Source organism: Pseudophryne corroboree, chromosome 2, assembly GCF_028390025.1.
Source record: "Pseudophryne corroboree isolate aPseCor3 chromosome 2, aPseCor3.hap2, whole genome shotgun sequence".
Classification (NCBI taxonomy): Eukaryota; Metazoa; Chordata; class Amphibia; order Anura; family Myobatrachidae; genus Pseudophryne; species Pseudophryne corroboree.
This window is the reverse complement of record NC_086445.1, coordinates 46,141,415-46,168,705: the sequence shown is the minus strand read 5'-3', so window position 1 is coordinate 46,168,705 and position 27,291 is coordinate 46,141,415. Positions and strand designations below refer to the sequence as shown.

The following is a 27,291-nucleotide window of genomic DNA, read 5'->3' as shown; positions in this document are numbered from 1 at the left end:
ATTATGAACGTAATAAACAAATCATTTTAAATGCATTTCCCCCTTTAAAGAAGCAATCCCACATAGACGTGTTGTTTTTTGTTTGGTTTTGTTTTGTAAACATTAAGTTCTGTACCTCTTTAACATGAAGCTGCAGCTGATAGTCATTTTTCCAGGAGGTCCTCCTATAACTCAGTGCTCCCTTTGCAAAATCGCTCTGTGGGGAAGATTTTAATATAACTGATATAGCTGCCACTGGAAGAAAACTCACAAAGAGAAGCATTTAGGTTCTGCTTCAATACAGGAGGGTGTGACCTGATCTCTGAGCGAGAGCCAGTCAGTCATGAAGCTGCTTTCTGGTTATGGGAAAGAAGATGGAAGGGGAAGGGGGGGGGGGGGGGGGGGGGGGTGGGGGGGGTGTGATGTCTTCTGGAGAGAGGGGACGTTCCAAGGCTCCATGCTCACTACGTCATGTGTCATAGGACTGTAAACCACTAACAGCCGCTTGACCCAAAACTAAACTGTGAAACTAGGAATTATTTTTCTCTTACAGGTAACCAAGTGCATTATGTTAAAGGAACACACCTCATTTTTTTAAAAGGGGATTGCAGCTTTAAAGGGCCTGTATTGCCGATTCTGAAACAATTAATCTATCAAAACTCAAACGCTTACAATGCAGCTTTTTCAATTTGAAATGAAAGTGCACCCGTGGAGGCAAATAATTGGTGGGGGGGAGGCACCGAGGTACAAAGTGCCGCTCTGATGTCAATAGTTCCTAGGGAATTTGCAAAATGCAGGCATAGTAGTTTATCCCATAAAATAGCTGCCTCCACGCGTGGGGGCGTCTGGTGCACCGTGATCCGATACCGCCGTGTACTTACGCTAGCATTCAGCAACGTCGTCACCACGTTTTTCCCGGGAATGCCCTGTATGGTGGTCCCTTTGCCGGTTGTCTTCTGCACCACGATGACGTTTGGCTTAGAGGTCATGGGGATGGTGGTAATTTTTGTTGTCGTACCTCAAAGAGACATTCAAATAGTTAAAGCACCGACTAAGTGTATGCTGTACCCACTAGCCAATGCGGAGAAAGTATACAACGCGGAAAAGAATGTTTCACCCTTTTTGGGGCTAGTTAGTGTTAAATAGGTGTTTTATGCTTAGAATGTAGTGCAGACATGTGCCCTTCTTTACCCACTTATGTACATACATTGTTTCTGATGTTCACTGCAGGACTAGGAAAGGTAAGGGAGTTAAGGCCTGTTTCCCCGATCCGCCAACTGGATCCGTCCATCGGCAGCCAGCTATGATCCGCAAAATTAAACATGTTAAAAATGCCAGATTTGCCGATCCCAAACGTTTTTGGTTTGGACAAGACTTTTTAAACATGTTTAATATTACTCGACCCAGCCGGGGACCTTAGACTAAGGAAGGGATGATCGGAAGAACAAGCTTAGGTAGAGGACTATACTAATAATAATTTGATTTCATTTCATAATTCTACACTTACTAATATATAATTAAGTATTTATGCAAAGGATCCGAATTTTCCATGTTTACTCTCATTAAAGTGTTTACTCTCATTTCTGAGAAGAGACACTGCCATCTAGTGGCTGTAGATATGCACTACAAGCCAGTGACAAGTGAGGTCTCCACCCTTTACTCATTATTATAATGAACTCTAACAGTACAATCTATTAACACAAACAGCAGCTAACAAATCACTGTAGCAATATTAACACCGGAGTTTGTAAACTGCATATAAAAGACCCAGTCCCTACATTTTCACGTCACTAGGAGTCCCTACTTGCTAATATATTGTGTTACACAAATGTGTCTGTTATAAACTTGTAAAGTAGGGAGGATGTTGCTGGAACGTTATAAGGGGACCTGTATAAACTGAGACTTTTTACTGGGCCCTTATGTAAACCTTTACAAGGTGTCCGGGGGGGCAGTGCGCCCCAGTCTGGAGACACAGCAGGCACCATAACACCTTGTAAGAAAGACAGGGCCCCAGGGTAGTTACACAGTCTCAGACTACGGGGAGTTTCCAAATAAAAAGAAATATAGCAAAGTCCTATTAACGTCTGCATAACCGGGAACATAATTCTCAGATTCCAAAAGATAAAATAAAGAACGGACAATAAGTGATGGAGAAATGTTATTTATGCCCGAACTATAGGATTATCCATTGAAGGATAAACATTTCCACATAAATATGGAAGAACAGAAAATAGGGATTTTTGTTTACTTACCGTAAAATCTCTCTCTCTGATTCCATCTGGGGGACGCTGCGCACTTACTAATGGGTTAGAGTGTGTGGGATGGGAGTTTGGCACAGAACCTATAAAAAACTAACTCCTCCCCCCTCTAACTTCTCCCATCTCCAACCTGACCAGCAGATTACCTCAGTTAACGTTTAGCAAAGCCGGAAAAGGCAGAACAGAACATATATACGGGAGGGATCGCAGCGTCCCCCAGATGGAATCAGAGAAAGAGATTTTACGGTAAGTAAACAAAAATCCCTATTTCTCTTTCATCCATCTGGGGGACGCTGCGCACTTACTAATGGGATTTCCCAAAGCAAGCTAATTAGAGGAGGGAGACACAGACGACATAGCAGTCTGCAAAATTTGATGCCCAACAGAGGCGGTCTCCAAACCAAAAGTATGTAAAACTGAAGAACCTTGTGAAGGTATGTACGGACGACCAGGTCGCCGCTCTACACAGCTGTTCGACAAATACACCGCCGCGAACAGCACAAGAGACTCCAACAGGTCGAGTCGAATGAGCCCCTAAGGAATCAGGAACAGGCAACGCCTAAGAAACATAAGCTTGCTGAATAGCAGAATTAACCCAGCACGTCACCGTGTTCTTAGAGGTCAGCCAGCCACGCTTGGGCGCAGCAAACAAACCCAACAAGGTAATATGTAAGGTTCGAACGACAACCAATAAGGCCAAGTACCGACCCGCCCCGGATGAGCCCGGGACGACACAGAAAGCACAATGTGTTGAAGAGGAAAAAACAGCTACAACCTGTGGTTTGTAAGTAAAACCACCCTAACTGCATAAACAAAAACACTGTAAGAGAAAAGAAACCGCAACTCAACAAGAGTCCAGAGGCCGGAAAGGAGAAACAGGAGCCATTCTGGAAAGTAAATTCTAGAGCAGAACCCTGTCTCCTAAGACAAGAAGACAATGTAGCTCTGACAACTGTGTTGCAGAAAAGATAAGAGGCTGAAAGGACTAAGAACTCCAGCTGAGTGACCGTTAAATACACACCAACGATGACAAGTGTTCTGGCATTGTGATTGGTTAGAGACCCAGAAACGTAGTAGGGCTTGATGACGTTGTTCTCCACAATCACGTCGTCACAGTCAGAAGAGACAAAAGCCCGTTGATGACGCAAAGGTTGAGAGTGGAAAGCTGGCCGGAAAGGTACCCTGTAAGGAGCCCTGGTCACCCTGGCCTGAAGCATTGCAGAACATAGTCAACAGGCAAATCCGAAGCGGATTAGGAAAACCGAAAGAGCCACTGGTCAAATGCTGTACTCACTAGATTTTGCCAGAGGTAGAATAAATATGCTAGAAAGTGAGAAGGAGCTGACACAGCATCCATGATTGCCACAAGAGGATCCCCGGAGCGATCACAGTACCAAAGAAGCCCTGAGGTCTATGTCGGCTAGTCATAGACACACCAAAGCCAGAAATCCCCGCTGATTTCACCTACATTAAGGAAGAACAGCCTGACGATCCAGGAAGGCCGCTTCCCAGTTGCCAATTCTGCAACTGGAGATGACAGATATTGCCGGAATCCAAAATTCCGCCCTCTGCATATGTTAGATACTATTCCGATGGCTCTCCAGCTACAAGTGCCACAGAACAATTGATATAGGCCACAGTGGACAGACCTTATAGAAGACATTGAGCTGGAGTCAAGGCGTAGTAGATCGCCCGTAGATCGGAAGTGACATTTCCACTTCGGACATCAGTTTCATTGAAAATGCCAGAGTTGAAACCAAAAACCGTAATGTCTGAGACTTTTGACTGTAGGTATGACCCTCCATGTCGAGACAGAATGAAGTCCTATGAGTCAGATCTGTATTGTGTAATGAAAAGATCGACCAATGAAAATATCTTCGTATTTTAATTGAGAAGCTAAACTGCTGTTTATGTAAACTCAATCCTGCCTGAGATTAATAACATTGAATCTGAGATTGAAGAAACCCGGCAGGAGATCGGGGGAATGGAGCCACCTGTAAAATCACCACTGTCCTGCAGAGGAAGTGTATGCCTGACCCCTGAGTCTATTCTGGTCAGTAAATCCTGCACTCCGCCAAAGTTCGAGATACCAGGTATCGAAAAGAATACCACCCATGAATAACATCATCTGCGAAGGAAGAAATCCAGAACCAAGGTCCACTGTAGAACAAAGTGCATGAGACAGAGCTCTTTTTTAACAACTGACCCAAAATGGCAGCGATGCCCAGATGATGGGAAAAGGATTGGACTGAATACTCCTGTGGCGGATAGCGAACAGACTGCAATGATTAGAGCCCGTCTCTTGGATGCAACATAAACAAGATGGGCACTAAAGAATTTTGCTTGGTACGTGTTCCCCAAGATTCAGAATATATGTTCGTGATACAAATTCAGTACAACCAATGGACCAGTGGACTCTGAGAAAGTTGGTATCTTCCCCACTGGGAACCAGCGTGTCCGACTCCGTGGCCCCTGCAGAGGGCACCTCGGAAGTCCGTGTTCTAGGCAGACAAATGCCTCCCAAAAGAATACACATTTTCCTGACATAGGTTAAAATACCCATTTCTCAGCTATTTACTCAGGATGAGAACCCACGACCTGTTATACCGCAGGCATACACCTTACTGATAGAGTTATTTGCTCCTGCCTGCAAAGTACGTTGTAATTTGGAAGCAGAATTTCACGATTCGCAACCATAATGAATAGAAGGGTGTCATAGCAAGGGAAAAGATGCAACATTGAGTAGATAGGGAATAGAGCCTGAGAGACCAAATCTGTCAATGGATAATTTGAAAAGGATCAGCTGCCACAAGAATGGACAACTTGCATTATGCAACCTGCAAACTGTTTAAAAATTCATGCATAAGCCAGGAGAGCGCGTAGTAATATTCCTGTCAGAATGAATACCAATATAATAACGGTCTCACTGTTGTCAATCTGTGATGACTGTTAAGGTCACATACTGTACTTTAGTAAAGACAGTCGCCTTAGGCTCTCCCATGATGGATGCGTCCACTAATTATTCGTGGAACCTTCATTAGATCAGTGTCTTTATCAGCGAAAAGGATAAAGAAATACTGTCTCTAATAATGAGACACCGAAACTGAACCGAAAACAGTATGTACTAGAGACAGACACATTTCCCTGGAAATATAAACTTTTTGCATCATGTGTGTAGTCAGACTTCCATCAACATTCTCTCAACGTGAAGGAAGAGGTGGAAACCAAGAAATTCAGTAGATTATTTCTTATTTCTATCCTGAAGGATCCTCACCGACAGGATTTATCTCACCATTTTCTTTAGAAGAAGCCTCAAAATGCCTCTGAAGTAAAGGAGCTATATTGTCTGTCAAAGACCAGCCTCGTTGCACAGTATGAACTGATTAAGGAGCTTTGTCCAGCCATTTGGCAATTCATGAGTACATCGAGTACAAGAAATAGAAAAAGTCTGTTTGAAAGGTGCACTGGTCCCGGAGGTACTGCAATACCGGGTCAATGCGTGGAGTGGACAGAGCAAGCTCTTCTTCCATCTCCCTGTTCTAAAAATCCATTTAATACATGGCCCCCAGAGGAAGTGTATGCCTGACCCCTGAGTCTATTCTGGTCAGTAAATCCTGCACTCCGCTGGTTGAGTCCATCCCCACAGACAGTGATGGGCGGAACAGTAAAGAACGGCAATGCGGGAAGAGCACGGCGGGAAGCCCCTTTAGGAGAACGGCCTGTAGCAGCCGTAAAACTCCTTCAGTTATACAGACGCGACTACCGCTCCCCTTCTGCAGTCCCGCCGCCGCCTGCCCTGAAGCGGAAATGGCAGGATCCGAAGTAGCGGTGAGCGGCATGTCAGCGGCGTGATCCTAGCCGCTCTCAGTACCCTGCTGCGCGCCACTGCCGTCTAAATGGAAATAGTAATAATGGGACACTGTCCAACACTGCCAGGGCAAGTTGTCTGTCCTACCTGATACAGTGCCTCCTCGGTGCTGTGTCCGGTAACAGAAAGCCCCAGAGACCTCTGGCATGGTGACTTTCTAGAGGCTGGGTGAGTGAGAAATAAGGCACACAGCCGCCTTCTATATAACTTAACCCCACTCACAATATGCTTGTCGCCTGTATACAGGGACTAAACATAAACTCAAAACAGATAGGAAACAAAAACCTACTAAAATCTAAGAGCAAAGGAAACTGTGCCTGTCCTCCAAGGCACAAAACTAAAACTGAGGTAATCTGCTGGTCAGGTTGGAGATGGGAGAAGTTAGAGGGGGGAGGAGTTAGTTTTTTATAGGTTCTGTGCCAAACTCCCATCCCACACACTCTAACCCATTAGTAAGTGCGCAGCGTCCCCCAGATGGATGAAAGAGAAATCTGGAGAATAGATTATTTTCTAGATTATCAGACGGTATTGATACATGTGTCCTTTCTGCTCTTAATCTGTGTAGTAGCGTAATACATGTGTGTCACACAAGACACATACATATAGCAAATGATAGTATAAATTTGCGGTCGCACTTTCACGAGAAATGGCTTAATCAACCTGTGTTGTTACACTTGATGTGGCACTGTAAATCCCAGCATGGCTGCCGTTGTATGCCAGGACTTGCAGTTCCACAACAGCTGGGAAAGCTACACAACCTACCTACCGCTCAGTCGGCATTGTAGATCATTATGTAGGATGGTCGTTACTGCGGTTCTGAGCAGGAATGTATAGCGAGTGGCTCATCTTCCCTCTCCTTAACCCTCAGTCAGGTGCAGCTGGCCTGACAGGCGCCGCAAAGCTGTTCTCGCTTCCCTCTCCCCCCTAAGGGGGCGCAGGGGCCTGTCCCTCCTAGTACCTTCCTATCTCTAGGTGCTGTTGGAAACCCCCCTAGTCAGTTCTCCCGCCTCCTGCGTGGAGTGCAGTAGTGACCCTCCCGGCCTCTCAGGCACTCTGCACCCAAACTCATCCCACTTTTGAAGGTTCGTTTTTCCTTTTATTTTCATCTATTAATTGTTTATTTTGCTCGTTTTATGACTGAAAATGACAAAGGTTGTGGATATTTTGTAGAAATATGTAGGTTTGTCCAGGGCGGCCTCTCAGACGCACTGCGCCCAAACTTATACTCATGTTCGTGTTTTCTCGTTTTTGCTTTAGATTTTCTGCTGAAATGGCCGTAAAACCTACGATTTCTCTCTTTGTACGTCCTAATGAAGGTCTCTGATCACTGTAAGAGCGTTAGAATTGAGTTAATTAGGTGCTAATGACAATTTTCTAACAGGCGCCTCTCAGGCGTACTGCGCCTGAACCTGTGAGTCCCAGAGATGCGCCTGACGGAGGGTTAATTCACTATCAGGTAGGCATAGCAATACCACCCATGAGGTTTACTATATGGAAACACTTACAAATAAGGAGAGCAGTATAAAAAAAAAAAAAAAAAAAAAAAAAAATAGCCTCTTATTGGTCTTCTCTAACTATTACGGAATGAATGTTTAGAATATTCTTGCGAAATTATCTTACCCAATTTCTATGACAGTGCTATGAAATGCGCTAACAAAGCGCCCCATTTAGCACCTTGTATCCACTATGTGCTTCCCAGAGCTCTGATGTCAATCTTATTGAGGTCATGTGGTACACTATTTACAACAGAATAGATTGGACAGATGGTCTAGTGTCCAGGCAAGCATGGCATCATGGGGGGATGGGGGGTGTATAGCATAAATGGGCATGGACAGATTTGAGAAGAACATAAGTACAGTATGACGCATCCTCTGAATGTTTACGTTAGTATACAAACGTCTTGTGCTTGCCACAATCAGGCAAAGAAGTGTTTAGAGGCTGCCGCCCCTTTAAAAGATGGTTACTCAATTTTGACAGAATTATATAGGGGGCCAAAGTGGGCGGCATTCAGCCATTCGCTTTCTGCATTATTAGGGCCTAATAGTAATGTCTGATGAGTACAACACACATAGGCCGGCAAGAAACATCTTCTGTCATCTACCGATAGCATTCTAGGAGCATTAACAATCTGGACTGATTTGGACTGTATCATTATCAGACCATACACATTGCGAAACTGAGCCTACTGCGTAATTAAATATTTAATAAGCATTGTTATGAATAAATAGCAGCAAGATTTGTAGCAGCAGATTTTCAGTGGTTAGACATAAAAACAGCCAGAAGGTGGCGCTGCTGTTGGTTATTCTCTTGACAAACGGCAAGAAAAGAAAAAAAAATAATAGGAGGTGGAAAACGGACATGTGATGGAAGGATACAGCTCCCTGCAAGTCACAAATTTTGCAGAGTAAACTTAATTCACATCCTGAATTAGAATAGTATTTAAAATTTAAGTATTTAATGTGGCTATGTGTGTGTCCGGCAAACCGCAGGACGAGCCCCCAATATGGTACAAGCCTTCAACCACTGCCCGCTGCTTGTAAAATAATCCGGATTCCTTAATGGTGCTGGCCTGATACTCACCAGATACGATGTTGCTGCTGATGATCTTGCCCCCCAGCGAGGCCAGAGACTTTGGTACCACCGTGATAATGCTTCCGCTGGTGGTCTTCACATAGGTAGCACCGGGTGTCGCGGCCATACGTGCCCCGAGAGCAGAGCTGACCGCCGGGCGTGTGTAACTGGCCTGTGCCCCTAATGAACAAGAGGATGAAATAAGAAGCTTAGAATAATGCAGCAATAAGTCCGGACGTTGCCAGCGCAATAGATTATGGTTTATTCACAGAATGCCGCAATCTTAAAGCATAAGGAAAGCCGCCGGTGTCTGAGCCATAGATCTTTTCCATGTCACATATTAAAAAAAATTATGGGGCAAACTCTGGTGCGAGGAGGTAGAACCGTACAGTTCCCCCACCATTGGACTTGTATGTAAAACATTGGGTTTGCGTACAAGTTTCAAACAGGCCCAGAGAGCAGGGATGGTCTCAAAGAGTAAGACCCTACAATGTATCAGAAACAGCATTTGCCTCAATTCCTTCTAATGAACTAAAAAAAAAAAAAACAACCACACAAAAAAATTCCCTCCCACTAGGAGAACAATAATCTGACAGATTGATCATAGAAACCGAACGACTGCGGGCAGATTCCAGCGCTCAGCAAGGAGGCTCTATATTCAGTATCATTGTTACCGCCTTCTCTGTACAGGGTTAACCATACACGGAGCTCTTACCGCTGGGTGCAGTCACCAGTTTGGTCGTCATTATCGCCCCGTTGCTGCTGACCACCATGATGGGGGTGTTGCTACTGCTGGGCAGCCCTGCGGACACCGGTTTGGGGAGGATCTTACTGGGCTGGACCTGCTGTGTGATTATTTTAACACCTGAAAGAGAGATACAAACCAGCAATGATTACGGGATAGCATTACATGGATTTGTTCTATGGAGCAATTTTAATATTTTCTAGTACCAAGATACTTTCTGCTGGAGAGTGTATCTAACCAATCACACAAGCTATGGTTGGGAGATCTGCTTGGAAAAAAAAAAAAAAAACCAAAAAACCCCCAGTGGGTCCATTATATTTATCTCGACAGGAAGAAAAAGTGAAGACGGAGAGGTCAGCCCATATAAGATGTTTGATACTAACCACCCCAACTGATAAATCCTAACTTTCAATACGCCCCCCTGCCTTCCCAGGGGTACTCAGGCACTGCTAACTCTCTAATGGCTGATCTCTGGCCATGGCACGGAGGAAGCCCCGGACAATCGGTACTCAGCTTGCCACTTGAAAAACTCCTATCTGGGATACGCTTAATTGAACATTTCTCCTGTCCACAATGTAGGGGAATAAGAGATCCATGCATCCAACCTCTGCCAATATTATATTTTAGGGGAAAAAGTTTAAAATCTAATCATTTATTTTGGTGGACAGCTTGATCAGGTGACACTGCGCAGAATAAATGAACCACTATCATCAGGGTGAAGAAACAAACAAATAAAAAAAAATTTAATTCCAAGCTGCAGGAGCAGTGAGTTACCGGCGCATGGGATGCCGATTTTAAGTAAGCCGACAGGAGCGAGTAAGGGGTGTTCTGCCCTCTCCCCAACCCCCTAACCCTCCCTGCAGCCGAACCCTAATCTCACCCCGTAGGTGCCTAAACCTAACCCCCTGCCCCACTGCCTAAACCTAACATTGCCCCCCTGCAGCCCAACCCTATTCCCCCCCCCCCCCCCACCTAAACCTAACCCCCCCTCCAACGACTTACCTGCCTTGCAGCGTTGTCTCTCCTCGTTCGGGATTCCGGCTGTCAGTACTTCGGCGCCGGGGTGGTATGCCCATTCTGGATGCCAGGGTCGGCATTCAGTATAGGGTCGGTATTCCAGCGTCGGTTTTCTGACTGCCGGTATACAGAAAGCCGGGATCCTGACCGCTTCCCAACCCAACGATCAGAGCACAGCGTGTACTTACCAGATTCTTGCTTTATCTGTATGGTGGGCTTAATTCCTGGGGGCATCTGTGGCTGCGGGGTAGAAGACGGGTGAGACAGAGCAGACGGCTGAGCCAGCTGATGGATCTGGTGCTTGGGAGACTGCTGGTACTGCTTGGGGAACTGAGCCAGGATTTGGCCGGGAGTGGCCAGCAGGCCCTTAGGGGAGGGGAGCCGGCTGGATGCTACCTTCACTGCCGTCGTGGAAATACCTAAAGTGGAGAGAGACGTGATGTTGTACTGTTACACAGCATAAGAATCACTTCTCAGAGACAGACGGAGATCGGTCTCACCTTGTGCCATTGTGGACATGACCAGGGATGGGGTGGAAGACACCATGGTGGTCACTGCAATGCTTCCCGTGGACAGTGACGGAGAGAGGCCGCTGGTGGTGCTGCTGCTGCTGCTAATGACAGGGGACTGGGAGGAGGAGATGACCACCGGCGGCTTCTGTGTGGTGGATGTTAGGATTGATGTGGGGACCAGTTTGGTGACCGCGGCATAGTTGTGGGACTTCGATAAGATGTTTGGAACAAATGTGGAGCTTGGAGAGGTTGTGACGATAATGACCTGCGGAAGAAAATAAGAATTTACTTACCGATAATTCTATTTCTCGTAGTCCGTAGTGGATGCTGGGGACTCCGTCAGGACCATGGGGATTAGCGGGCTCCGCAGGAGACAGGGCACATCTAAAAAGCTTTTTAGGTCACATGGTGTGTACTGGCTCCTCCCCCTAGGACCCTCCTCCAAGCCTCAGTTAGGTACTGTGCCCGGACGAGCGTACACAATAAGGAAGGATCTTGAATCCCGGGTAAGACTCATACCAGCCACACCAATCACACCGTACAACTTGTGATCTGAACCCAGTTAACAGTATGATAACAAAACGAAGTAGCCTCTGAAAAAATGGCTCACAACAATAGTAATAACCCGATTTTTGTAACAATAACTATGTACAAGCATTGCAGACAATCCGCACTTGGGATGGGCGCCCAGCATCCACTACGGACTACGAGAAATAGAATTATCGGTAAGTAAATTCTTATTTTCTCTAACGTCCTAGTGGATGCTGGGGACTCCGTCAGGACCATGGGGATTATACCAAAGCTCCCAAACGGGCGGGAGAGTGCGGATGACTCTGCAGCACCGAATGAGAGAACTCCAGGTCCTCTTTAGCCAGAGTATCAAATTTGTAAAATTTTACAAACGTGTTCTCCCCTGACCACGTAGCTGCTCGGCAAAGTTATAATGCCGAGACTCCTCGGGCAGCCGCCCAGGATGAGGCCACCTTCCTTGTGGAATGGGCATCTACATATTTCGGCTGTGGCAGGCCTGCCACAGAATGTGCAAGCTGAATTGTACTACAAATCTAGCGTGCAATAGACTGCTTAGAAGCAGGAGCACCCAGCTTGTTGGGTGCATACAATATAAACAGCAAGTCAGACTTTCTGACTCCAGCCGTCCTAACTATATATATATATTTTGAGGGCCCTGACAACGTCTAGTAACTTGGAGTCCTCCAAGTCCCCAGTAGCCGCAGGCACCACAATAGGTTGTTTCAGGTGACAACGCTGACACCCCTTTAGGAAGAAACTGGAGACGAGTCCCAGTTCTGCCCTGTTCAAATGGAAAATTCTAATATGGGCTTTTGTAAAACAAAACCGCCCATTCTTTTTGACAATCGCCTGGCCGAGGCCAGGACTAACAACATGGTCACTTTCCATGTGAGATATTGGTCAACAGCATGGTCACTTTCCATGTGAGATATTTCAAATCCACAGATTTGAGCGGTTCAAACCAATATGATTTTAAGGAATCCCAACACTATGTTGAGATCTCACGGTGCCCCTAGAGGCACAAAAGAACTGTATATGGAATACACCCTTTACAATCTGGACTTCAGGAACTGAAGTCAATTTTTTCTGGAAGAAAATCTACAGGGCCGAAATTTAAATCTTAATGAACCCCAATTTGAGGCTCAAAACACTCCTGTTTTCAGGAAGTGCAGAATCGACCTAGTTGAATTTCCTTCGTGGAGCCTTCCTGGCCTTACCCACGCAACATATTTTCACCACATGTGGTGATGACGTTGTGCGGTCACCTCCTTCCTGGCTTTGACCAAGGTAGGTATGACCTCTTATGGAATGCCTTTTTCCCTTCAGAATCCGGTATTCAACCGCCATGCCGTCAAACGCAGCCACGGTAATTCTTGGAAAAGACATGGTACTTGCTGAAGCAAGTCCCTTCTTAGCTCCCCAGGCCCTTAGTCCTCTGTGAGCATCTCTTGAAGCTCCGGGTACCAAGTCCCTCTTGGCCCATCCGGAGCCACTAGTATAGTTCATACTCCTCTATGTCTTATAATTCTCAATACCTTGGTTATGAGAAACAGAGGAGGGAACCCATACACTGACTGGTACACCCACGGTGTTACCAGAACATCCACAGCTATCGCCTGAAGGTCTCATGACCTGGCGGAATACCTGTCCCGTTTTTCGGGCGGGACGCTATCATGTCCACCTTTGGTCTTTGCCAACGGTCCACAATCATGCTGAAAAACTTCCCTATGAAGTTTCCACTCTCCCGGGTGGAGGTCATGCCTGCTGAGGAAGTCTGCTTCCCAGTCGTCCACTCCCGGAAAGAACACTGCTGACAGTGCTATCACATGATTTTCCGCCTAGCGAAAAATCCTTGCAGTTTTGTCACTGCCCTCCTGCTTCTTGTGCCGCCCTTTCTGTTTACGTGGGCGACTGCCGTGATGTTATCCCACTGGATCAATACCGGCTGACCTTGAAGCAGAGGTCTTGCTAAGTTTAGAGCCTTATAAATTTGCTCTAAGCTTATTTATGCAGAGAGAATTCTCCAGACTTAATCACACTTCCCTGGAAATTTTTTCCCTGTGTGACTGTTCTCCAGCCTCTCAGGCTGGCCTCCGTGGTCACCGGCATCCAATCCTGAATGCCAAATCTGCGGCCCTCTAGAAGATGAGCACTCTGTAATCACCACAGGAGAGACACCCTTGTCCTTGGATATAGGGTTATCCGCTGATGCATCTGAGGATACGATCCGGACCATTTGTCCAGCAGATCCCACCGAAGAGTTCTTGCGGGAAATCTGCCGAATGGAATTGCTTCGTAATAAGCCACCATTTTTACCAGGACTCTTGTGCAATGATGCACTGACACTTTCCTGGTTTTAGGAGGATCCCGATTAGCTCGGATAACTCCCTGGCTTTCTCCACTGGGAGAAACACGTTTTTCTGGACTGTGTCCAGAATCATCCCTATGAACAGTAGACGTGTCATCGGAAAAAGCTGCGATTTTGGAATATTTAGAATCCACTCGTGCTGACGTAGAACTACTTAAGATAGTGCTACTCCGACCTCCAACTGTTCTCTGGACCTTGCCCTTATCAGGAAAGCGTCCATGTTTCCTTTTAAGAAAAATCATCATTCCGGCCATTACCTTGGTAAAGACCCGGGGCGCCGTGGACAACCCAAACGGCAGCGTCTGAACTGATAGTGACAGTTCTGTACCAGGAACCTGAAGTACCCTTGGTGAGAAGGGCAAATTTGGACCTGTAGGTAAGCGTCCCTGATATCCAGTGACACCATATCGTCCCCTTCTTCCTGGTTCGCTATCACTGCTCTGAGTGACTCCATCTTGATTTGAACGCTTGTATGTAAGTGTTCAAATATTTCATATCTCACCGAGCCGGTTGGCTTCAGTACCACAATATAGTGTGGAATACTACCCCCTTCCATGTTGTAAGAGGGGTACTTTGATTATCACCTGCTGGGAATACAGCCTGTGAATTGTGTGAGGGGGAGATGTCTCGAATTTCCAATGTACACCTGGGATACTACATGTAGGATCCCGGAGTTCCCTTGCGAGTGAGCCCCCTGCGTACTGAAACTCTTGAGATGACCCCCTACCGCACCTGAGTCCGCTTGTACGGCCCCAGCGTTATGCTGCGGACTTGGCAGAAGCTGTGAGGGGCTTCTGTTCCTGGGAATGGGCTGCTTGCTGCAGTCTTCTTCCCTTTCCTCTACCCCTGGGCAGATATGACTGGCCTTTGCCCGCCTGCCCCTATGGGGACGAAAGGACTGAGACTGAAAAGACTGTGTCCTTTTTTGCCGATAGGTGATTCGGGGTAACAAAAAGTGGATTTTTCAGCTGTTGCCATGGCCACCAGGTCCGATGGACCGCCCCTTTATACGGCAATACTTCCACATGCCGTCTGGAATCTGCCTCACCTGACCACTGTCGTGTCTTCGTCTGGCAGATATGTAAATCACATTTACTCTTGATGCCAGAATGCAAATATCCCTCTGCGCATCACGCATATATAGAAATGCATCCTTAAAATGCTCTATAGTCAATAAAATCTTGTCCCTGTCAAGGGTATCAAAATTTTCAGTCAGGAAATCCGACCAAGCCCCCTCAGCGCTGCACATCCAGGCTGAGGCGATTGCTGGTCGTAGTATAACACCAGTATGTGTGTATATACTGTCATGATATTTTTCAGCTTCCTATCAGCTGGCTTCTTGAGGGCGGCCGTATCTAGAGACGGTAACGCCATGTTTTTATAAGCGTGTGAGCGCCTTATCCACCCTAAGGTGTGTTTCCCAACTCGCCCTTACTTCTGGCGGGAAAGGGTATACCGCCCATAACTTTCTATCGGAGGAACCCCACGTATCATCACACACTTCATTTAATTTATCTGATTCAGGCAAAACTACAAGTAGTTTATTCACACCCTACAAAATACCCTTATTTGTGGTACTTGTAGTATCAGAATTATGTAACAGCTCCTTCATTGCCCTTAACATGTAACTCGTGGCCCTAAAGGAAAATTACGTATGTTTCTTCACCGTCGACACTGGGGTTTTCCATAAGTAGACCATCCATTCCGGTGTCGACTCCCTAGAGAGTGACATCAACATTACAGGCAATTTGCTCCGCCTCCTCACCAACATTTTCCTCATACATGTCGACACACACGTACCGACATACAGCACACACACAGGGAATGCTCTGATAGAGGACAGGACCCACTAGCCCTTTGGGGAGACAGAGGGAGAGTTTGCCAGCACACACCAAAAGCGCTATAATGTATATAACAACCCTAGAAGGTGTTGTTTCTATATATGCGCTCTTAATATATCATTATATCGCCAATTTATGCCCCCCTTCTCTTTTAACCCTGTTTCTGTAGTGCAGTGCAGGGGAGAGTGGGAGCCTTCCTCACCAGCGGAGCTGATCAGGAAAATGGCGCTGAGTGCTGAGGAGAATAAGCTCCGCCCCCTTTTCGGCGGGCTTTTCCTCCCGGTTTTTTAATAACTGGCCTGGGTTAAAATACATACATATAGCCTTAATGGCTATATGTGATGTATTTATTTGCCAAATAGGTATTTATATTGCTGCCCAGGGCGCCCCCAGCAGCGCCCTGCACCCTCCGTGACCGTGTCAGTGAGCCGTGTGACAACAATGGCGCACAGCTGCAGTGCTGTGCGCTACCTCTCTGAAGACTGTGAAGTCTTCTGCCGCCTGTTTCCGGACCTCCGTTCCGCCGTCTTTCTTCAGCGTCTGTAAGGGGGATCGGCGGCGCGGCTCCGGGACGAACCCCAGGCTGACCTGTGTTCCGACTCCCTCTGGAGCTCAGTGTCCAGTAGCCTAAGACTTCAATCCTCCTGCACGCAGGTGAGTTGCCAGTCTCTCCCCTAAGTCCCTCGTTGCAGTGATCCTGTCGCCAGCAGGAATCACTGATTAGAAACCTAAAAAAAAACTTTACTAAATAGCTCCTTAAGAGAGCCATCCAGTTTGCACCCTTCTCGGACGGGCACAAAAACCTAACTGAGGCTTGGAGGAGGGTCATAGGGGGAGGAGCCAGTACACACCATGTGACCTAAAAAGCTTTTTAGATGTGACCTGTCTCCTGCGGAGCCCGCTAATCCCCATGGTCCTGACGGAGTCCCCAGCATCCACTAGGACGTTAGAGAAAACAAGGAAATCAGAATGTGGCCATCTCAGTACTTATTACAGGGCCAAAGAACGACGGAATAACTCCAACAGGATGACGGTCAATGATACTGTAGGCGGAGAGTAAATCGCAGCTCGCCAGCAGAGTGAATCTGACCACCAGATGGCCTCCTTGGGCTTGCACATGCGACAGTCAGATGACTACACTAAGAGGCCCGGGTCGTGCAGCATGTGATCCAAGCGCTATGGGTTTGGCCAAACTGAACAATGATTGGTCACCTGGTCTTCGCTCTGACTGGCAGTAAAGGGCCAACTTTACATGTTGTGCCCAGGACGAAGCACACAGAATAATCCCGTTACGTCACCTGTGTTATTGGCTCAGGGAAGCCTCCCAACCACGTCAGTAGTACTGTGCCAGCCTCTTGCTTCACAACATGTATATCTTTATAAGATCCTTCCCACCCCTACGGGTGTAACCTGTGGCACTGACCTTCTGCGTGGACGTGTTGGTGGTCTGTGTGGTGGGCTTGGTGAAGGTGATTTTCACCGGGGACATGTGCGGCGGTAAGGAGTTGGCGATGCTCTGCATGATGTTGCTCATTTTAGGACTGCCAGTGACCGGCACGGTAATGGTCTTCGAGACGGGTGTTGTGGGCTTGGGGACATCTTTTAATACCACAGGAGAGGAGCTGTTGGAGTTTGTGCGTCGCCGTTTCCGGGGCTTCTCGTCATCATCTGAGCAGTTGACACCTGGCGGGGACAGCAGAGGTCAATCATAAATCATCTTTTTTCATTACTTGTACAATGACTAAGTTTACTGATGGATAATAGGTTTTGGAATGCACGTATGGTGACACAGGAGTCCAGGTTACTTTATTACATAAATGAGTTGGACGTATGAAATGGTTTTACATAAAAGTGTGTCTGACATCAAAAGCTACTGGCATTAGCCTGACAGAAGCCTCAGGGGAGGCATTTGATATGCCGGCTGTCGGGATCCCGGCGCTCACCATACCGACACAGGAATCCCGAAAGCCGGCATACCGACAACTATTCTCCCTCGTGGAGTGTCCACGACACCCCTGGAGGAAGAATAAATAGCGTGGCGCGCATAGGGGCTCTTTTGCGCTCACTTCGCTGCCTGCATGCCGGCGGTCGGGATCCCAGCGTCAGGGTCCCAAGCGCCGACATAACATACTACAGCCAAGCCTCAGATAGCTACTGTGTTACTGCTCCTTTCACTGTGTAACTCTCAGTCTGTGGCTTCCTGCTGCCTCCATTCCCCTCATAACATCATGTCACTGCCCCTGTCACATGCAGCCCTGTCCTCACTGACACATCACTCATCTCCTGATATACTCTGTGCTGATGGGGACCCTGATCCTCCCACTATATAACCCTCAGCCCGTGGCTTTCTGCTGCCTCCATTACCCTCCTCACATCATGTCACTGCCCCTGTCACATGCAGCCCTGTCCTCACTGACACATCACTCATCTCCTGATATACTCTGTGCTGATGGGGACCCTGATCCTCCCACTATATAAACCTCAGCCCGTGGCTTTCTGCTGCCTCCATTCCCCTCCTTACATCATGTCACTGCCCCTGTCACATGCAGCCCTGTCCTCACTGACACATCACTCATCTCCTGATATACTCTGTGCTGCTGGGGGACCCTGCTCCTTACACTATATAACCCTCAGTCTGTGGCTTCCTGCTGCCTCCATTCCCCTCCTCACATCATGTCACTGCCCCTGTCACATGCAGCCCTGTCCTCACTGACACATCACTCATCTCCTTATATCCTCTGTGCTGCTGGGGACCCTGCTCCTCCCACAGGGTCCTCCCACAGACTCTCAGTCTGTGGCTTCCTGCTGCCTCCATTCCCCTCCTCACATCATGTCACTGCTCCTGTCACATGCAGCCCTGTCCTCACTAACACATTACTCATCTCCTTATATCCTCTGTGCTGCTGGGGACCCTGCTCCTTCCACTATACAACTCTCAGCCTGTTGCCTCCATTCCCCTTCTCACATCATATCACTGCCATTGTCACATGCAGCCCTGTCCTCACTGACATCACTCATCTCATGGACACAAGATACATTTTTAGCTTTTTACCAACACTACGGCCATACTGCGAGTCACAAGTAGAGGGCAGATGTGAGTAGCTACAAGCAGAACTGGCTGCACCATATTGTCATTCTGCAGACACATCAGACAGATGCGGGCTGTCCTCACTTACTTTTAACATAGACTGTGCTGCCGCTGGGCAGTACAACCACATTGGAGGCAGGACTGGCTGGTCGAGGAGACTTGACTGTGGCCACGCTCCCGCTGGGAACTGGGGTGGAAGTAGGTGTTGACGTTGTACTGGTGTAAGAGTAACACACAACCACTAAGAGAGGGGAGGCAGAAGTCAGAGCAAGCTAAATAAAAATATATGTACACATATTTACATGCAAAACCAGCGTCTCTCAACCTGCGGCTCAGTCATAATAAGTAATTTCTTAATTTAAAGATAACACTGCATTTATTAAAGAGGGACTGACATTTTTCTTTAGTTGACATCTCCATTTAATCTCTTATGGATGAAATACAGCACTTATTAGACAGTTCAGGTGGGAAATGCATATGTAGGAGATAGGGCACTGGGAGAAAAACAGAAGAGCCGATTTATCAGCCTTCCTACCGTTCAATCCCCCTCATCTCACAATTAGCCAGAATAGAAGACAAGATAATGGGTAACAAGGGGCTACAGAAGGTAAGAAGTCCCAAACTTACCCTGAGAAGGAGGGAAGCAATGCCTAGAACTGAACAATCACGTGTTCTTTATCTCATGCACTAGGGTGATAATGTAACCCAGTGTCTATGCCCCTATATTGTTGACTGAAAAAATAAACCCTGCTACCAAAAGGTGTACGATACCAAATGCCCTCCCAGCAGTGAAAAAGCATTAATAATGTACTTTGGGTAAGAGAGAGAAATACCGAACGCTATAAGGGCGGAGAACCCTAGGCCAAGCCCTGCACTCACCTTCTTTGTTCCCGGTCTCTGCTGGGTCAGGCAGGGCGGAGTTGTGCTGCCCGGCGGAGTTAGCGATGGCATTAGCAGTGGCCGTGAAAGCCGTCTGTGGCACCAGGCGTGGCATCAACGGCACCAACCGCCTCCCTTCAATCGACCACTCCGAGGAACTGTTTGGGCCAGACATGCTAAAAAGGGCAAATCAAGTTCAGTGCAAGAGATACTGTATGTATAAAATACGGCGCTATTGGCGACTACCGCAACACACAAACTACACGGTTATATGCAAATCGTTCTGCAAATGTGTTTAAGCGACAAAAAGCCGCAATGCGCATGTGTACATATGTAGCGATTGACACGCATGGGCTCAGAAATGGGTGTGGTCCAAATAGTAGACATGTGGGAAAGGTCGACACAAAATGGTTGCCACAAATTTTTTATGTTTTCTGGCTGCCAAGTCGTAGGTTTTAGCATATGAATCCCAAATTAGTGTATCGCTTTGCTCGTCATGCTTCAGGCAAGGTGCCTCGTTCTGCTACTGCTGCGTTCCCAATCGCAGTCCACATGTATGGTAAAGTATGAAAAAGTAGAATTAAAAAAACAAGAAAATGTGTGTCGACCATTTGAACCTGTCGACCTTTTGACCATATCCATGTCGACTTATCATCCGGATACCCTGAGAAATGTGCTGGTAGGTGGCTATTAAGACCCGCGGAGGTGCACCGTCTTATGGGCTCATTAATTTGTAGACAATTCTTTAGGCCTTTATGCAACCAGTACATTTATGGGAAGGCAAACGGAGCACAAGCTACGTACGGGTGACGAGGAGCAATGGTGGCACTTACTTGTGTGCAATGGTTGTAAGACGCTCATCATTTACTGCTCTGCGCACCTCCGCTCGGTGCCGCTCAGTGGAAATGCTGGAAAACAAACATAACACGTCATACAACATAAACAAGCCGAGAAAGCCTCTGACCGATAGAGGGTCACTAGGGAATACTCTGCAAACATGGGGGCAGATGTATTGAGACTGGAGAAGTGATAAAGCAGTGATAAGTGGAAGGTGATAACGCACCAGCCAATCATTACGAATTTGAAAAATGACAGTTAGGAGCTGATTGGCTGGTGGGTTATCACCTTCCACTTATCACTGGTGTCACGATCCGGGTATCTGGACGCCATTACTTACCCTTCAGATGCCTCCTAAGGCTGGCTCAGCGTTCCAAGACCGGATCCCGCTGTTCCTGAGTTTCCACATGCAGAAATGTCAGAGTGGTGATTTCATCAACCGCGGCCTCCGCTGTGCCCGCGTGGTTAAATGTGCGCTTGTCAGTCTGGCGTCTCCTGTCTCCTGTGGCCGGCGTCACCATTACTGTTTCAATTCTCACATGGATTACAAACCAAACTTCCCTCCAAGTGTCTGCATGGGCGCAGCCATCTTGGATTTTGTCATCTGAGCATTTCCACCAATCTGCTGTCTGTATTGTTGATTTGCATAATTGCCTAGCCAACCCCTTCCTTGCTGCAGGTATAAGTAAGCTGTGCCTGAGCAAGGAAGGCGTCAGTGCTTTGGTTGTCTAACCTAGTTCCAGTTTGTCTCTCTCCTGTGGTTGTCTTCCAGGTTCCAGCTCCTGTCTCCAGACTTCTGCTATAGAGACCCGCACCAGCATTCCATCTGCGGTGTAGCCTGACTCTCCGATCCATTCTGGACTCACCTGTTTCCAGTTATCAATCACCTGCTTCCAGCCCAGCTTCCAGCAGTGTACAGCTTCTCTTAAAGGGCCGGTGTCCTTTCTGCAGTTTACCACTCTCCACCGGTATTATTATTTCACCGCTCTCAAACTCCAAACTTCATTATCAATCACCTGCTTCCAGCCCAGCTACCAGCAGTGTACAGCTTCTCTTAAAGGGCCGGTGTCCTTTCTGCAGTTTACCACTCTCCACCGGTATTATTATTTCACCGCTCTCAAACTCCAAACTTCATTATTATTTCATCGCTCTCAAGTTCGTTTATTATTTAACTGGTTCCAGCCAGTATCCACTCCGTACCAACAACAGTCTGGTTCCAGCCAGTATCCACAGCAGCCGTTTTATCTTCAGCAGCCCAGCCTTTCCTGGAACACCAGCTGGTACGATCCTGGGTTCTCTCCATTGCTACAGTCAGGCCTGGTAAGGACTTTCCAACTAGAAGATTATAAGAACTGTCTCACACTACCAGTGCCTGTGGCCCTTGCCACCCTGTAGTACCCAGGAATTGTATTTATCCTCTGTTGACTTTTATGTTTCCTTTACTGCTGCTGTGTTACGGAGTTTGTCATAATAAACATCATTGACTTTTATCCTGGTTGTCGTGGTCACGCCTTCGGGCAGTTATTCTACATGTTACTTACATGTCTAGGGGTCCGATACAACCTCCCAGGTTCCGTTACATCTCAGCCCCTACAACTGAGGCTGCCTCCCGTCAGCTCAGTCCCTCAGTTGTGACAGTAAGCACTAACCTAATGAATCCAGCCGGAGACCAGGATCAAGCGGCCAGGCCAATGCAAGAACTGGCAGCCCGACTTGAACATCAGGAGGCTGCACAGGGCCACATCATCCGCTGTCTCCAGGATCTCTCTACACGACTGGATGGGATTCAAACGACCCTCCGTGGACCTGGCACGTCCGGTGCGTCCACTACAGTGACACCAGCTGTAACCCCACCCACCTTACCCATTTCCAGTCCACATCTTCATCTTCCAACGCCAGCAAAATTTGATGGATCTCCAAGGTTCTGCAGGGGATTTCTCAATCAATGTGAAATCCACTTTGAGCTTCTACCTGGCAATTTCTTCAGTGACCGTACCAAAATTGCCTATATCATCTCCCTTCTCAGTGGCTCAGCCCTTGACTGGGCATCACCTTTATGGGAGAAGTCTGATCCCCTGCTATCCTCCTATACTGACTTTGTAGCTACATTCAGGCGCATCTTCGACGAGCCAGGCCGGATAACATCTGCTTCATCTGAGATTCTCCGTTTACGCCAGGGAACACGTACTGTGGGACAGTATCTTATACAGTTTAAAATCCTGGCATCCGAACTGGCATGGAACGACGAGGCCCTGTATGCTGCATTCTGGCATGGCTTATCAGAACGCATCAAGGATGAGTTAGCTACCAGAGACTTGCCCTCTAAGTTGGATGAGCTAATTTCTCTTTGCACGAAGGTTGATCTACGTTTCAGAGAGAGAGCAACTGAGCGAGGAAGATCATCTACTCCTAAATCTTCTGCTCCTCCTCCTCGTCAACCATCTCCATCCAAGGATGAGCCTATGCAAATTAGTCGTTCCCGTCTATCTCCCGCTGAGCGCCGAAGACGTCTCTCTGAGTCTCTCTGTCTCTACTGTGCCGCTCCGTCGCACACTATCAATGCCTGTCCCAAACGTCCGGGAAACTCCAGATCCTAGCTCGCCAAGGAGAGGGCCGGCTAGGAGAAATGATCTCCTCTCCATCTCCTCATGACTGTAACCTCCCAGTGTCGCTCCAAATTGCTCAACGTTACAGGAACGTCATTGCCCTCCTTGATTCCGGAGCAGCTGGGAATTTCATAACCGAAGCTTATGTTAAACGGTGGTCCCTACCCACCGAGAGACTGTCCTCGTCCATCTCTTTGACTGCCGTGGATGGCAGCAAGATTTTTGACGCAGTCATTTCCTTAAGGACTCTTCCAGTTCGTCTGAGAGTGGGAGTTCTTCATTCTGAGTATATTTCTTTTTTAGTGATTCCAAGAGCCACACATCCAGTGGTTTTAGGCCTTCCATGGCTCCGTCTCCACAACCCATCAATTGACTGGACGACTACGCAAATACTGGCATGGGGTCCCTCCTGTGCTGAGACTTGTTTAGCCAAAGTTCTTCCTGTTTGTTCTTCCTTCCCCAGGTCATCGGATGTTCCGCCTCCTCCATATCAAGACTTCACGAACGTGTTCAGTAAAGCCTCTGCTGATATCCTTCCTCCTCATAGAGAATGGGACTGCCCAATCGACCTCATTCCAGGGAAGGTTCCACCGCGAGGCCGAACTTATCCGTTGTCTCTGCCTGAGACACACTCCATGGAAGAGTACATCAAAGAGAACCTGGCGAAGGGTTTCATCCGACCATCTTCTTCTCCAGCCGGCGCAGGCTTCTTCTTCGTTAAGAAGAAAGACGGTGGTCTGCGTCCGTGCATCGACTACAGAGGTCTGAACGACATTACCGTCAAGAACCGATACCCTTTACCCCTGATTACCGAGCTCTTTGATAGAGTTAGTGGTGCAACTATTTTCACAAAGCTGGACTTGAGGGGTGCCTACAATCTCATCCGAATCCGTGAGGGTGACGAGTGGAAGACCGCCTTTAACACCCGTGACGGACATTATGAGTACCTCGTCATGCCCTTCGGATTGAGCAACGCTCCAGCAGTCTTCCAGCACTTCGTGAATGAGATTTTCAGGGACATCTTGTACCGCCATGTCGTGGTTTATCTAGACGACATCCTCATCTTTGCTAATAATCTCGAAGATCATCGTTTCTGGGTAAAAGAGGTTCTTTCCCGTCTCCGTGTCAATCACCTCTATTGTAAATTGGAGAAGTGTGTGTTTGAAGTTAAAACCATTCCGTTTCTAGGTTACATTGTGTCCGGTTCCGGACTAGAGATGGATCCTGAGAAACTCCAAGCAATCCAGAATTGGCCTATACCCTTAAGCCTCAAAGGGGTCCAGAGGTTCTTAGGGTTCGCCAATTATTATAGAAAATTTATACGAGACTTTTCCACCATTGTGGCGCCTATCACTGCATTAACCAAGAAAGGTGCTAATCCGTCCAAGTGGTCCGAGGAAGCTACACAGGCCTTTCACCTTCTGAAGCAACGGTTCATCTCTGCACCAGTTCTGAAACAGCCCGACACCGACTCTCCGTTTATCTTAGAGGTAGATGCCTCCTCCGTTGGAGTAGGAGCAGTGTTATCCCAGAGGGCCAAAGATGGACATCTACATCCTTGCAGTTTCTTCTCCCGGAAGTTCTCCCCAGCTGAGCGCAACTATGCCATTGGCGATCAGGAGTTGCTAGCCATCAAGCTCGCTCTGGAGGAGTGGAGATACCTGTTGGAGGGAGCTTCCCACTCAATCACCATACTTACCGACCACAAAAATCTTTTATATCTCAAAGGCGCACAATGTCTGAATCCTCGTCAGGCCAGATGGGCACTTTTCTTCTCTAGGTTTGACTTTAAACTCCAGTTCTGTCCGGGTTCTCAGAATCGTAAGGCCGATGCCCTTTCCCGCTCATGGGAGCAAGAAAATGAGTCCGAGTCTGCAGACAAGCATCCTATTATTAATCCGTTGGCATTCTCCACGGTAGGGATGGACTCTACGCCTCCACCAGGGAAAAGTTTTGTTAAGCCAGTTCTAAGGAAGAAGCTCATGCATTGGGCCCATGCTTCCCGTTTTGCTGGACATACAGGCATTCAGAAAACCCTTGAATTTATTTCTAGGTCCTACTGGTGGCCAACTCTGAAGAAGGATGTTATGGAATTTATTGCCTCCTGCCCAAAGTGTGCCCAACACAAAGTCTCCCGCCAGTCACCTGCGGGGCAACTGGTTCCATTATCTGTTCCCCGTCGACCTTGGACCCATTTGTCGATGGACTTTGTTTCCGATCTACCTATCTGCAACAAGTTTAATACCATCTGGGTGGTAGTTGACCGGTTCACCAAGATGGCACATTTCATCCCTCTCACCGGTCTTCCGTCAGCTTCCAAGTTGGCTCAAGTGTTTATACAAGAGATCTTCCGACTTCACGGTCTTCCTGAAGAGATCATCTCGGATCGTGGAGTACAATTTGTAGCCAAATTTTGGCGAAGTTTGTGTCAAGCCCTCCAAGTCAAGTTAAAGTTTTCCACGGCTTACCATCCTCAGACCAATGGTCAAACCGAGAGGGTGAATCAGGACTTGGAGGCCTTCCTCCGTATATGTGTGTCTTCCTCTCAAGATGACTGGGTTCAACTCCTTCCTTGGGCCGAGTTCAGCCACAACAATCAATACCATTCCTCATCTTCTTCTACACCATTCTTCATTAATTATGGATTCCACCCTAAAGTCCCAGAATTCCAACCGCTTCCCGCAACTTCTGTTCCAGCAGTGGATGTCACCTTGCGTCAGTTTTCAAATAACTGGAGGAACCTCCGCGCAGCCCTGCTTAAAGCCTCATTCAGGTATAAGAAGTTTGCCGATAGAAAGCGTAGAGCGGTTCCTGCTCTCAAGGTGGGTGATCGTGTGTGGCTGTCCACGAAGAATTTGAGGTTGAGAGTTCCCAGCATGAAATTTGCACCTCGCTACATCGGACCCTTCAAGATTGAACAAGTCATCAATCCTGTTGCCTACAGGTTACAGTTACCATCCTTCTTGAAAATACCCAGGACATTTCATGTTTCTTTGTTGAAACCGCTGATCCTGAATCGGTTTCATTCCGCACTTCCTCCAGCTCCCAAAGTTCAGACTCAACGGGGAGTCGAGTACGAGGTGGCCAAGATTTTGGACTCACGTTTCCGTTACGGTCAGTTACAATACCTCATTGACTGGAAGGGCTATGGTCCTGAAGAACGCTCTTGGACCAATGCCTCAGACGTCCATGCTCCTGCCTTGGTCCGAAATTTCCACGCAAAATTTCCTTTAAAGCCTAAGAAGTGTCCTGAGGCCACTCCTAAAGGGGGGGGTGCTGTCACGATCCGGGTATCTGGACGCCATTACTTACCCTTCAGATGCCTCCTAAGGCTGGCTCAGCGTTCCAGGACCGGATCCCGCTGTTCCTGAGTTTCCACATGCAGAAATGTCAGAGTGGTGATTTCATCAGCCGCGGCCTCCGCTGTGCCCGCGTGGTTAAATGTGCGCTTGTCAGTCTGGCGTCTCCTGTGGCCGGCGTCGCCATTACTGTTTCAATTCTCACATGGATTACAAACCAAACTTCCCTCCAAGTGTCTGCATGGGCGCAGCCATCTTGGATTTTGTCATCTGAGCATTTCCACCAATCTGCTGTCTGTATTGTTGATTTGCATAATTGCCTAGCCAACCCCTTCCTTGCTGCAGGTATAAGTAAGCTGTGCCTGAGCAAGGAAGGCGTCAGTGCTTTGGTTGTCTAACCTAGTTCCAGTTTGTCTCTCTCCTGTGGTTGTCTTCCAGGTTCCAGCTCCTGTCTCCAGACTTCTGCTATAGAGACCCGCACCAGCATTCCATCTGCGGTGTAGCCCGACTCTCCGATCCATTCTGGACTCACCTGTTTCCAGTTACAACAATCACCTGCTTCCAGCCCAGCTTCCAGCAGTGTACAGCTTCTCTTAAAGGGCCGGTGTCCTTTCTGCAGTTTACCACTCTCCACCGGTATTATTATTTCACCGCTCTCAAACTCCAAACTTCATTATCAATCACCTGCTTCCAGCCCAGCTTCCAGCAGTGTACAGCTTCTCTTAAAGGGCCGGTGTCCTTTCTGCAGTTTACCACTCTCCACCGGTATTATTATTTCACCGCTCTCAAACTCCAAACTTCATTATTATTTCATCGCTCTCAAGTTCGTTTATTATTTAACTGGTTCCAGCCAGTATCCACTCCGTACCAACAACAGTCTGGTTCCAGCCAG

General features: G+C 47.6%; 1 protein-coding gene and 1 pseudogene across 3 annotated transcripts in view; both read right to left on the bottom strand.

The window, feature by feature from the left end:
• Nucleotides 1-27,291, bottom strand: part of EMSY (EMSY transcriptional repressor, BRCA2 interacting) — a 79,820-nt gene that overhangs the window by 40,010 nt on the left and 12,519 nt on the right. For all 3 annotated transcript variants that reach the window (XM_063951250.1, XM_063951249.1, XM_063951251.1), the window contains exons 3-12: nt 20,491-20,565; nt 19,658-19,833; nt 18,867-19,019; nt 17,114-17,373; nt 10,939-11,215; nt 10,627-10,857; nt 9,392-9,541; nt 8,686-8,856; nt 861-997; nt 116-196 (exon numbers count right to left, since the gene is read on the bottom strand). In XM_063951250.1, coding sequence (XP_063807320.1) covers nt 116-196; nt 861-997; nt 8,686-8,856; nt 9,392-9,541; nt 10,627-10,857; nt 10,939-11,215; nt 17,114-17,373; nt 18,867-19,019; nt 19,658-19,833; nt 20,491-20,565 — 1,711 coding nt within the window. The remainder of the gene's footprint in view (nt 1-115; nt 197-860; nt 998-8,685; nt 8,857-9,391; nt 9,542-10,626; nt 10,858-10,938; nt 11,216-17,113; nt 17,374-18,866; nt 19,020-19,657; nt 19,834-20,490; nt 20,566-27,291) is intronic.
• On the bottom strand, nt 5,692-5,812 carry LOC135052862 (U2 spliceosomal RNA; annotated as a pseudogene).